General features: G+C 35.7%; 2 protein-coding genes across 6 annotated transcripts in view; one reads left to right on the forward strand and one right to left on the reverse strand.

The window, feature by feature from the left end:
• Window positions 1-1,683, reverse strand: part of IMMP1L (inner mitochondrial membrane peptidase subunit 1) — a 55,860-nt gene extending 54,177 nt beyond the window's left edge. For 2 of the 5 annotated variants that reach the window (XM_028516212.2, XM_036029189.1), the window contains exon 1: window positions 1,558-1,639. The gene's annotated coding sequence lies outside the window, so the exon portion shown is untranslated. Of the gene's footprint in view, window positions 1-1,557 lie in introns of all 5 variants that reach the window. The other 3 variants (XM_036029190.1, XM_036029191.1, XM_036029188.1) reach the window with 2 other exon arrangements.
• A 73-nt stretch (window positions 1,684-1,756) lies between these two features.
• The window catches only part of ELP4 (elongator acetyltransferase complex subunit 4), a 208,026-nt gene continuing 196,374 nt past the window's right edge, over window positions 1,757-13,408 (forward strand). The window contains exons 1-2 of the mRNA XM_028516278.2: window positions 1,757-2,002; window positions 9,869-9,904. Of these exons, the coding sequence (XP_028372079.1) occupies window positions 1,780-2,002; window positions 9,869-9,904 (259 nt within the window). The 5' untranslated portion in view covers window positions 1,757-1,779. The remainder of the gene's footprint in view (window positions 2,003-9,868; window positions 9,905-13,408) is intronic.

Here is a 13,408-nt window from a genome sequence, read left to right on the forward strand (position 1 = left end):
CCCTGACTGGGGCACAAATGGCAGGCAGCTGAATAACGCTTGTCACATCGATGTTTCTCTCCCTTTCTCCCTCTTTTCCTCTCTCTCTTAAAAATATTTTTTTAAAAAATTAATATTTAAGAGCAACAAAAAATATCTAAGATGTTATTATTTGATATTAAACTGCTTTGCCACTTTTTCTTTTGCTCTTCTTAGTACTTACTTATTACAGGACAAGATTAGTACATATTGCTCAATGTGTTCAAGTGGTATTCTGTCTTCTAATATGTTAATCTTACCTCCACCAAATGAGAACATGTTCACTTCTGTAGGCCTAAAGTGACAAGATTAGGTCTAGAAAGACACTCAACAGCTGTTCACTAAATGATTTAGTTTATAGATTTATACTGGCAAAATGAAAATATCTAAACCTTTTCAGTTGACATATAGCAACATGGATTTTTTAAAATATTTTTCTTTAAAAAACAAACAAAAAATCAAGAAAAAGATCTCCCCAAATGAAAAACTCCAGTCGCTATTTACCAATACTAATCTCGATTTATCAAATAGAATTTGCCAAGGAGTTTTAATGGGTCACTGAGATTTAAAACAATTCAATGGCAAGAACTGCAATGAGGTTTGGATGTATTTTGAAAATATCATACATCACTGTCAAAACCAGTCATAACTTCGTAGAACAGGCATGATTTGGGAGCCTTTTTAAGTTTAACCTTGTCAATCATGGATGCTTTTAAGTATCACTCCCCCACACACAGAGAGACACACACATACTCAGTTTTAAGAAAATTTTTAAATCCGAAGACGCAGCTCTAAATTACATCGTCGTCCCCACCCCTCCACCCGCACATAAAATTCCTATTCTAATAAGAAAGCTCTCAATTCGGAGTTCACTAGAAAAAAAAAAAAGTCCATACATATCTAATTCTTATCAGATTTTTCTTGGGAAAAAAAAAACAACTCAAGTATTTTGTTATTTGAAGGTGCCTTAACAGCAAACAATTAAATGTGTGAAGAAGGTTGTCGGAGTAACACTTGTCATTCACACCACTTATGGAAAGGCATTCCAAGACTTACAGAAACACTAATTAAAATTAACGAAAGCTTCTCACAGGAACTCAGAGAAGCATCTTTTGTCATTTGCTCTCTGAATCAGAGGTAAACCAAATCGCCTCCAAGCTCGCGAGTTTTCACTCTAAGGTCTAAATCCACTACACCTGGCACTGACAAACTGAACTCAGATGTTCAGCAAATAATTCATTAAGGAGGGTTCCCATTCCTTCAGTATAACACAGCTACTCAAAAGAAAGGGGGAGGGGGAGTGGACAGGGAAGACAGAATGAAATTTCAATCCAAGATCATTAGAAAAAGGGAAAGGGAAATGTATCTTTCCTCTTTACTAACAGACGAGTCTAGGTGCAACATCCTAATGGTAGCTGCTTGAAATGTCGCTCCACCAACCGTATCTTTAACTCAACATGAATGAAGACACTGAAAACGAGAGCAACGTAGAATGATGTTACCCACCTCTAGCCCCAAAGAAACACGAAAGACACTAACCCAGGACTCAGGTGGGCCTTCTCACCTGGGTCCAGCAGACGTCCACCGTCCTTACGTAAGCGCACTTTTCAGCAATAAGCCTTGCGATTGGTAGACTGGAAACGGAGGTTTCAGTTCTATTGGCTACGAGCGTGCAAGGAGGCGGGAGTTTGGGGCTGGCTGTGACAGGCCCGCTGCTGGAGAGCCCAGAGTTTCTATTGGGTCTCCGCGAAAAGCGCCAAGATGGCGGCAGTGGGATCCTGCGCCTCGGGCTCCGGGACTACTGGGTCTGTGGGGGCGGCAGCAGCCAGCAAAAACGTCACCAGTTTCCAGAGGAAGGGTCCTAGAGCCAGCGGTACCGACAGCGGCGGCTCTCGACTGGTGTCTATTGCAGGCACACGACCGTCGGTGCGGAACGGACAGCTGCTGGTATCAACCGGGCTCCCAGCCCTGGACCAGCTCTTAGGTCGGTTCAGCACTGAGATCTGGGCTCAACAGAGGGAAAACTTGGGGAGGGGACTTGCTGGGGGAGCTGCCCTGACCCCACATATCTCTGTGGCCCCTTAGTCCTCGGACCCGGAGAGGACAGCCTGGTCTGATAGAGATGGATGGGAGGAGTTGTTGCATGGAGACGTGTAAATGCTGTTAACTAAACCTGTTCTAGCGCTCCCCCCACTTTCTCCTCTGGTTCCTGCCCACCAGCCTTTTTCGAGATTACGACGGGATCCCGCGTGCTTTTTACCTTGGTCAAGGGGGATTATTAATGTTTGGAGACGGTTTGGCTTTCATCTCTAGAATCTCCTCCTGGTCTCCCGCTAACCCCGGGTAGTTCGTGGTTTGAGTTAACCCTGTAGAAGTTTGTATCATCGTGAGAGATGGGTTTCGTTATAGAATGCTGAAAAAAAGTAACCTCCCGTCTTTCACTGTCAGGCTACTTATCTACCGGTTCTGAATCTTTTTAACAAACCGAATTGGCTTTAAAAGAATGGATCTTAAAGGTTTAAGTGAATCCAAAGTAGCTACAGCCTGTTTTTGATAGAGCCATACCCCTATCCGCATCTGCGTTAAATACATATATATATATATATATGCTTTTGTTAGATTTTTTTCTCTATGTTCTTTGCTTCCAGTAGTTACATTCCAAACGATATGTTCCAAGTTCACATTTTAACGAGAAAGAGACGTACAGTTCTTAGGCTTTCCTGTATAATCCCTGGAATTTTTTATGACAAGCATGTTATGAATATGCTTGTTTTATAACTGTTCTATTGAAAGGATTGACCAGATTCGTTTGGGAGGACAGAGCTTCTATGTTAATAAAGATTGTACATTAGTTAATTCCTATCTGAGTGCTGCATCATTAAAAAATGGTCCGTTTGTATTTCATAACTTTGTAATAGTATGTGATGTGTTTCCATTAAATCTTGTACACTTTCGTAAAATATTAGAAATGCTATTGCCTGTCCTTGTACTTCACTTGACATTTTATCTCTGTAATTCCTGTGTCCCCACCCCGCCCCAAGGCTTAATGCAAAGGAAAGTGACAAGACAAGTAACCTGTGAGAAAGAAAGAATATGGTCTCTTGGCCTGTTACTTCATGTCCTTAACTGGATCCTGGTTATTTTTACAGAAATTTATGTATTTTTTACCTAATTGTGTCAGGTCTGCTGCCTTCCTAAATTACATGGTACTATGAATAAAAATGATTCGGGATATCTAGTTAGTAAATATTTATCTCACCTTTATTTTTCCCTTGTGAACCTTGGAAGCTGTTTTCAAGTGTTAAGTTCAAATACAGGATCACGCCCAAGTGTGATTTTATATATATAAAAATATACTATGGGTGATTATATATGTGTGGTTATATATTTTATGTATACATATGTGCATATGAATTCAACGGGGATATGTAATTTCACTCACTTGATCCTGAAACTCTCCAAACAAAAAGGTCACATTTCCCATGTTATACCTTCAGTTCCTTATTAGAATTATAAAATGTGTGTAGCACAGTTGTTGTTAGTAGATTTTCAGTAAGTTCTTGATTGAAAAAAAAATAATGTGAGGGAGAAAAAAACTGGACAAGAATTTACGAAATATGTAGGATGGAGCTCTAAAAACAGAGATTAAGTGATGTGAACATCACAAATAGTGACAGCCTGAGCTACTATGCAGGCTCCAGATTTAGTCGTCTGCCAATGTTGTAGCTCTTTCACATTTTTTAGAACTCCTTTCAAATGATTTTAAATGCTTACTGGACCTGAAACTAATGATTTAACTATAGTCCCTTAAAGCACCCACCAAAAAAGTAACCCAAAGCAACTTCCTCGTGTGTTTCTGCAGTGATATAAACTCGAACTGTGATTTCAAAAATTTCCAGATTTGCTGGGGGATGGGGACTCCACTATTTGACTGTGACAAGCTTTTTGCTAAAAATCAGTGTTCATTAAGATGATTAACATAAGTAGCTGTTTTTGGGTATTTTGGAATATTTTTACACGTATATAGTTAATTCTCAAAGTGCAAAGAAGTAGAAGTCATAATAGGAGTTACTACATTTGAAATAATATCTGCAGAAATATTTTAGTTGTTAACTTCTTAATGACACGTTTGTATTTTGATGTTCTATCTTGTATGGCCCTGTGGAGCAAACCGTTTACATTTGTTTTTCATTAAAACAGTATTTTGAAAGTGAAACATTTGGTTGCCAATATGTATGCATATAGCTATAAGCAAAACATTATGTTGTTACTCAAAAATGTTATTTGACTCAGATTGTGACAAGCCTAATATGACCATATTGTAAGAAAATGTAACACAAGTAGGATGTTACGATATTAGGGTGATGAAACTATACTGTGACATTGTGATTGTTGCCAAAATATGTATTAAGTGATTACTGTGTAACAAGTAAATACTGTATTGTCGCTGCTATTCAGTGCAGTGATATTTTACTACTACCACTGTGACATCATTGTCATTTTAAGCATAGCTGCAAAGTATGCTTAGAAGCTATCACACAGGCTAATTGAATGTTAGTCATTTAATGATATGTTCATATTCCCATAGTTTACTGCAAAAGCAAAGTGTTTTATAAATTTGAGAATTCTCTATACCCACGTGTTTTAAACATGATATAATCATATTAAATATTTTTGTTCTGGCAACTTAATTTTGTTAGATATTGATAGACATTTCCCAAGTGAACTATATTTAAATTTTTCGGGTTCTGAGATTTCTCAGTCTAGTTTCTGAACCCTGCTCTTCCAGGAAATTTATATTGTTATTTGATGATAGTATAGGTAAATAATCCATTGTTCTTCCAGGAATTTCCAAAGAGAGATTATAGTGGGTAAAATATTCTTTTGGAATTTCTTTTCCTGGCATATAAAGTGTAGTCCATTTTAGGGTCATGTCATCTAATCTGGGGGAATTGTCACCCAGCCTCATCCTTCAGAAAGGAACTTGAAGGAAAGATGACTTCAGGCTTGACTGGATTAATCTCTTTGCTGTTGAAAATTTACTACATTTTGGCAGTCAGATGAATGGCAGATAGGGCTTTGGGGTAAATAATATCCAGGAAGAGTATTCCAAAGAAGCTTGATGGTAGCTGCATTTTCAACACTGATGTCAAAAAATAAATACTGATGAGTTTGTGTCCTTTTCTGTATTTTACTCTAGAGGGTGGGAGAAGTGCACTGAGTTTGGACAATAGAGTAATCCTGGCTATAATATTTTAGGAACTGAAATCTGTAGCTTGCTCCTTTGTATTTTTATGTAGAATTGTTTCATGTGATTTAATTTACATAACCATTGTCACTGTTCATAGCATTTTCTGTTTTAATTCCTGTATTTGCCCAGCCAATAATTGTGATAATCTAGAGTTGTTGGGATGTTTATACCCCTAGAGAGAGAAGCCAAAGTAGATTTATTAATGAAATAACTGCAATTTAATTTGAGGTATGACGTTAAGTACTTAAGGATATTGCTGTAAACTAAAAAAAGGATAGGAAAGTGCTTTTTATATTGCATGTTCCCTAAAATGCCTTTCTATAATTTTAAGCAAAACTTAAACTTTTTCTCTTACAGAGAGTACTGGGAGGGACTTTGTGTAACTTGCCATTATCTTTCCTGTTTTCTTTTCCCTTTTATTTTTCTCTGACTTTGAAAAAGGAGATGCTCTTGTTGTAAATAAGGCATTACTTCTCAGCCTTCATATTCTAATATATGAATTTGACCTTATTTACCCCAAATTTATAGCTCAATTAGAGTTTTGTTTTAGGAAGTGTGGGGATTGAATATTTTTTCTTTAAAATAATATTGATAAGAGAAAATGCTGATTTAATTTTGTAACTTGACACAAAATTAAAAAATCTTTTTCCTCCTATTTTAAAAGCCATAAAATAGGAAGATATTGGCACTTAATTGCAAGATCTTAAATTTTCTTACAATGTTTTTAAATCATTAGATTTTTTTCTACTTTAAATACAAAAGACTGTCATTTTTAAATGTAAAACTTTGATGAAAATATTTTAAAATATCAAACTTGAAAAGTATCCTCAAGCTTTCAAACTTGTGTAATCTTATATTTGGATATAATATTCTACTGCCTGTATTTTTAGTAAGCTGGAAATTAATATACTTCTAACCAAGGCCTAGAAGTAAAACCAAGTGTTTATTTGGTTAATGACTTAGAAAGTGTCTTGATGATTTCTGTAAGATATGATTAAAGGGGAGAGGAAGTGGTAAAAGATCATTTTACTTCGTTGTATGTTTTATCATAAAGTAACATGATTGCTTATTTACCTTCTTATTTACCTGTTAAACATTTTAGTGGACTATGGGGGAAAAATATTTCTATTTTAATTGGGAACTATTACTGACAACTGTGTTGCTTTTGAAATTACATAAAATTATTAATGGGTTACTGGTTTTAAAGACACATGTATTAAAAGCTAGTTTGGGTTGAATATATTGTGTCAAAGTATCCTGTTGTGTTTGGTTAATTAAACTTACAAATGTTTGGTGGGGACATGACTACAAACTTACTCTAGTTTAAAATATAGATAGAACCTAAGCATATCAAGTAAGGTATATCCGAATACCTTGTACAGAGGTATTTGGGGGAAATGTGAGGTTTTGTCATGCTGAAATCCAATTTGGAAGACTAAAGATACTTTGCTGCTGTGTATGTATTAGTCATTTTACTTCATATACATAGAATAAAAGCTTCATTTAAGAATACTTGATAAGGTAGTCATCCTATTTCCCACGACCAACCTTCAAAATGACCAACCTTTACTAAAGCCAATTCTAATTTGAGCCTAGTGAATTTACATAATAGAAGGAAAAAAACCAAAATGGCCCTTTTGTAAGAGACATCCTGGTGGGATATTAATTTGGTTGATAAAAGTCACTGAACTGTCTCTATTTTTTTTTTGTTTTGAGTAATGTTGAACTTTACAAACATTAGAATTTTCATATACCTGATGAGATTTTCAACATCTGAGTGGTGTTTTCCGAATTACCAGGAACAGTAGATTGTATCATTCTTACAGAAAATTACCTCCTTAGCATAGTCTGATTTTTACTGTTAAGGTGAACATCTTTTATAAAGCAACAATATGCTTTCAGTGACTCGTGCTAATCAGAAAATAATTGCCAGAACGGTAAGGGTAGTGCCTACCGAGTACCCCCCTGGGCCACACACCTAAACTAGGATCAGTGCGTTCAACTGGGAAACTACTCCTGGGTCTGTTCCCATCATCCCACTATGAATAACATTCACAGAGTGTCTTTAATTCTCCAAGTATTCCTTTACACGAAGCCTCAAAAGTTTATATAAATCCCTAATTTGAGAAGAAGTGAATGTAGACCCAGTTTACATAAAGTTTAGATAAATCTAAATCCTTCCTATGAGAAATAGGTTAAGGAAAAAACTTTTTTATACTAGCTGCTTAAGACTAGACACTGCAGTATCTGTTTACACTTATATTTTGTATCCTTAAATATACACAAAACAGTGATTAGGTCGTTGAACTTTTATTCCTGCCTTTCAAGGAAAGTGGGGAAAGAAGGACTTGGAAAGTGTAATTTGAAATGTTCAAAATGGATTAAAAAGTTAGTAGTGGTCTACATGTGGTTTATATGTAGTACAGGCTGTACAGTTAAGCATTTAACCTAACCTTGTCCCAAAGAAAACCTTTTTGTTCTGATCCTTTATGGCTGTTATCATCATATATATTTCAGTTTATATTAAACTTTTAATTTGAAGAGCATTGGAAGTTATCCTATGCAAAGCTTTAACAGGTATAATGAAGGAACTTATCTAAGGATAAAATTAAAATGCTATACATTTAGTTCTATAACAAATACAATTAAACAAAAATATTTAAAAGTACAGGTTTATTTTTTTGTTTTCCTCTTTGTATCAATTAGTAATGTTCTGCCTATAGTTATAAAGTTGCCAAATGTTACATTGTATTCTATGTGACAATGGGTGTTACCAGATTTTAATTCTTCAAAAGCATAACATTTATGCTACTTACAAAGCAAAAAATAAACTATCAAAGGAACTTTTCATACTGTTTTTCTATAAAACATTTTCCACTACAAAACTTTTGGGGGGCCCTGACTGGTGTGGCTCAGTGGATTGGGTGCCAGCCTGTGAACCAGAGGGTTGTGTGTTCAATTCCCAGTCAGAGCACACACCTGGGTTGTGGTCCAGCTCCCCAGTATGGGGCGCAAGAGATAACCACACATTGATGTTTCTATTCCTCTCTCCCTTCCCCTCTCCCTAAAAATAAATAAAATCTAAAAAAGAAAACTTTGCGGGGGGGATTTATTAGCATTCTAATGTTTCTTTGATTAATTTTGTGCCTCCCGCCCCTGCAAAACCCCCAAACATTCTAATGACCTTGCTTTCAATTATCCAACAATATTGAGTCATTTCTTTTTCTTTTTCTTTCAATTTGTATTCTATTTATTATAACAGCCTTCGTGTATGAGTACATTTGAAGACTATTTAGACTTGTATGGATGAGACACATCTGTTCTGCCTGCAGACAATGCTTGGTGCGCTGGTGGGCTTTGACAGGACCCCTGTCCGGGTACTTCAGGGCTGGGGACCAGTGTGGTCTGCAACAGATGAATTCCTAACACAATCCTGACTCCTCAGGCATGAGCTTTCTTAGCAGTCCTTACCAGGTGTGTAGTGTGATCAGCCCATGTTGCCGATCAGGACGCAGAAGCATCAAGAGCTATATTAACTGCCCAAGACGGGAAGCTAGTGATTAGAACATGAGTTAGGTGTGGGTTACCCCAAAGCCCTTGTTTTTTATTTAAATTGAATTTATTAGGGTGACATTAATAAAATTATATAGGCTTCAGGTGTACAGTTCTATGACACATCATCTGTTTATGGTAGTGTGTGTTCACCACCCCAAGTCAGGTCTTCCATCACTGTTTGTCCCCCCTTCCCTCTTCTGCCTCTGCACCCCATAGTAGTGAGTACTTTTCTTAATTATACTTTAAGTATACTTCATATTTTTACTTTTAAGAGAACTTGTGTTTGTAACATTAATTACAAATAATACTTTACAAATGTTTTTAAAACAAAATAGTTGAACATTGTATCTTTAGTTCTAGTTTCCTAAAGTTTAATTTTACATTGATTTTTGATAAATCATTATTCAATTACATGTTCATGATATTTAAGAGAACATGTTCTAGTAATAATCAAACATTTATTTTTGTGATTGTGACTTTTTTGTTTGAAATGACAAAAGGTGTCTATTTTAAATTCTAAATATAGAACATGTCCAGACTTTGTGTATGTTATCCATAATGAAAAAAGAATCACTTTTAATTATCAGAGGTTTTTCTCTCCAAGGCTTACTAGATTTGAGGATAAATATTGAAGTGGAATTTCTATTATAATAACCTTTATTTTCTTTGCTGTACTTCTGTAGTAGTTAAGTTACTGTGCACATTTAGGTCTTGGCTATTGAGTTAATTTATTAAGTGCTAAATATAACACTAGAATGATTAACCACAGTTATGTTGAATGCTGCATGGTCCTATCACAGGAGAATGGAGGCTTGTACAGTATATTATGAAAGTAATTGTAATGTGCAGTGTGTAATTACATATAATATGTAATTATTTCATAATAGCACCTTAAGCAAAGTATTGCAAAGGTAATTAAAATGTTGTTTTCAACAGCAATTTTAAAGTTATTGGAAACCTGTCCTTTTTAAAGCTTAACTTTTATGCTAGAAGTAATGGGAAAATGTAGATTAATTAATTATTCTTGGTTTTGTTTTATTTTAGGTGGAGGTTTGGCTGTTGGAACAGTTCTTCTGATCGGTTCGTATAGCATACATACTTGCTCTTCCTGGTCATTTTTTTTGTTGTATATAATGATTTTGGGGAGGTTTCCTATTCTGAGAATAACTCTGAGAATTAAGGTAAAATAAAGAGGAATTGCCTTGTTTTAATTTAAATTAAACTTGAAATAAATTAGGCAAGTATATCTTATAATGCAGCTCTTACAATTTAAATTTTTTTTTCTTTTTTTTTTTGGTTACTTCCTTTCCTATACTGTACTTTACACCCCCTTGGATATTCTGTAACTACCTATTTGTATTACTTAACCCCCTCACCTCTCACCCAATCTCCCATAAACCCCTCCCATCTCTTTATTTTTAACCTTTGATATTTTAATTATGATGTGACTTAGGGTGGGCCTCTTTGCAACCATCTTGTTTGGGACTCTCTGTGCTTCCTATACTTGCATGTCTAGCTCCTTGACCAAATTGGGGAAGTTTTCTTTCATTATTTTTTCAAATAGATTTTCAATTTCTTGCTGTTTCTCTTCTTCTGACATCCCTATGAAGTGAATGTTGGATTGCCTAAAATTGCCCCATGGGCTGTATATACTATCCTTGTTTTTTCAGATTATCTTTTCTTCTTGTTGTTCTGATAGGTTGGAACCATGGGCTGGGGGGGGTTAGGTGTGGAGCTGGGACTCCTCGCTCCTGAGAAATCCCTCCTGAATTTTTATCCACCACATGTGGGTGAGGGACCAGCCCATTCCGTGTCTGTGCCCCTCCTACCAGTGTGGATGGAAGTGGTTTCTTTACTTCCATAATTGTCAGACTTCCATTCAACTTGATTTCTGTCAGTTGTGAGCAATGGTTTTTCTATATTTTGGTTGTGATTTTGTTGTGGTCGTGCAACGGGGTGAGCCATGTCTGCCTATACCACCATGTTGACTAGAATTCCCCCTATACTGTACTTTACATCTCCATGGCTGTTCTGTAACTACCTATTTGTACTTCTTAATCCCCTCACCTCTTTATCCATTCCCCCACACCCCTCTCCCATCTGGTAACCATCAATACACACTCTGTATTCAAGATTCTGTCTCTGTTCTTCTTGTTTGCCTAGTTTGTTTTTTTAGACTCAATTGTTGAATAATATGTACTTTTTGCCATTTTATTTAAAGTTCATAATTTTGATCTTCTACTTTTTCTTAATAAGTCCCTTTAAACATTTCATATAATAATGGTTTGGTGATGATGAAATCCTTAGTTTTTTCTTGTCTGAGAAGCTCTTTATCTGCCCTTTGATTCTAAATATAGCTTTGCTGGGTAGAACAATCTTGACTATAACTTCCTGCTTTTCATGACTGAATATTTCTTACCAATCACAGGGCATTTGTCTTCCATTTTTTAAAAGAAGACTAAAACTAATGCCAATTGGTATTTTGGAGAATTTGAAGTGACTAATTTGAGAAGTTAATTTGCTACCATTTTATATATCTCAGATTTTTATCTTTTTATTGAAAGAAAAGTAATAGACTGATAAATCATATTTTTGTTCACCTTTAAAGGTACAATGGTCTTATTTAAACATACAGTCATAACCCTATTTGTCTTATTTTTTTAGTTTAGATTAGAGAATCTTGGTATTGAAATAACCTTGGCAGTTACATAATCAAAGCTTCCAACTAGCTACCACTTTTCCATAATTAATGTTTAATCCATCTACCTGAAACAGATTTTTTTTGTTCTTAGTTTTGCGCTATGATATAATACAGAATTAATTTATCTACTCCTTCACTTGACACTCTTTTTTTTATTCTTAGGCATGACACTCTTAACATACTTGAAAATAACTATTTTATTACCTCAAATCTTCTAAATTTCTAAACATAGATTTGCTTGAGTGACACATGTTAAATTGTGTGAGATATTATTAAATTGCTTTCTGAAAAGGTCATACCGCCTTATACTTCAATCAGCAGTTATGAAAATACCAGTTAACCCTAACATTGACTATATATATAGTCATGTGTGAGAGATACATTGATTAGCTGCCTCTTGTACACCCCTAACTGGGGACCCAGCCTGCAGCCCAGGCATGTGCCCTAACTGGGAATCAAACTGGCAACCCCTTGGTTCGTAGGCTGGAACTCAATCCACTGAGCAACACCAGCCAGGGGATAGATCTGTTTATTATTATTACATTTTATCTTTGGTTGTAGCTAACACAAGGAAATGCCATTGATTTTTGTATATTGATCTGTAACAGCAACTTTTGTATAGTTCGTAGAGTCACTTGAATTTTCTAAGTATGCCATCTTCTGCACATAGTAACAAAGTTATTTCATAACAGATTTTGGTGCCTTGGAAGTGAGTGCTTCCATAACAAATACCTTAAAATATGGGGGTGGTTTTGGAACCAGGCAGTGGGCAAAGCCTAGAAGGATTATGAGGAGCATATTAGAGAAAGTCTAAATTGCTATAAACAGACTTTTTTTAAAGATTTTATATACTTATTTTTAGAGAGGGAAGGGAAGGAGAAAGAGAGAGAGAGAAAAACATCAATGTGCGGTTGCTGGGAGTCATGGCCTGCAACCCAGGCATGTACCCTGACTGGGAATCAAACCTGTGACACTTCGATTCGCAGCCCGCGCTCAATCCACTGAGCTACGCCAGCCAGGGCACTATAAACAGACTTTTAATAGAAATTTGTACTTTAAGGATGCTGCCAATGAAGGCAAAAGGAAGTGAGGTCCATGTTACTAAAAGCTGGAGGAAGGCAGATCCTTGTGTTAGGGCAGAAAGCCTGGTAACTTTGTTGTCTACAGTTATGTGGAAACGGAGCACTTGCCTAATGAACTTAGTGATCTGGCTAAGGAGAGTTCTTCTGTAATAAGTAAGCAATGAGGAAAAAACTCAAGCATAACTAAAGCACAGTAACAGATTATTTAAAAAATGTATTCTTGATGAAATGTCAATTCACCAAAACACTATGCTTGGTATTCAATAACTATGTGTTAAATTAGTGATTAAATAAAAGAATATAAGTTATAAAGCAAAGACCTTGCCTTTAAAGTCTTTATTTAGAGCTATTTCTTTGAATCTTTTCAGTATTATGTATGCTCTACTATGAACTTCAACCTGTATAAGATTTTTAAACATGTGCATAACTTGGGTAAATTTAGCTTTTTTATCTATTAGCTTGTTTTCTTTATAAAACCTTAATGCAAACTTTATAAGCATTTTTACATTTCTTTGAAAGATTAGATTAGCAGATGGAGTCTTATCTATTGGGTTCTCTGCTTTTCTTCATTCCCAAGTCAATACAGCTTGTACAGTGGATGAAATATGCCTTAAGAAATGAATAGTTTTCCCTGGCTAGTATGGCTCAGTTGGTTGGAGCGTTGTCCTGTAAACTGAAAGGTCACGGGTTTGATTCCCAGTCAGGGCACATGCCTAGGTTGTGGGTTCAGTCGGGAACTGATTGATGTTTCCCTCCCTCTGTATCTCCTCCCTTTCTCACTCTCTAAAATCAATAAGTATG

The sequence above is a fragment of the Phyllostomus discolor genome, chromosome 6 (assembly GCF_004126475.2).
Source record: "Phyllostomus discolor isolate MPI-MPIP mPhyDis1 chromosome 6, mPhyDis1.pri.v3, whole genome shotgun sequence".
Classification (NCBI taxonomy): Eukaryota; Metazoa; Chordata; class Mammalia; order Chiroptera; family Phyllostomidae; genus Phyllostomus; species Phyllostomus discolor.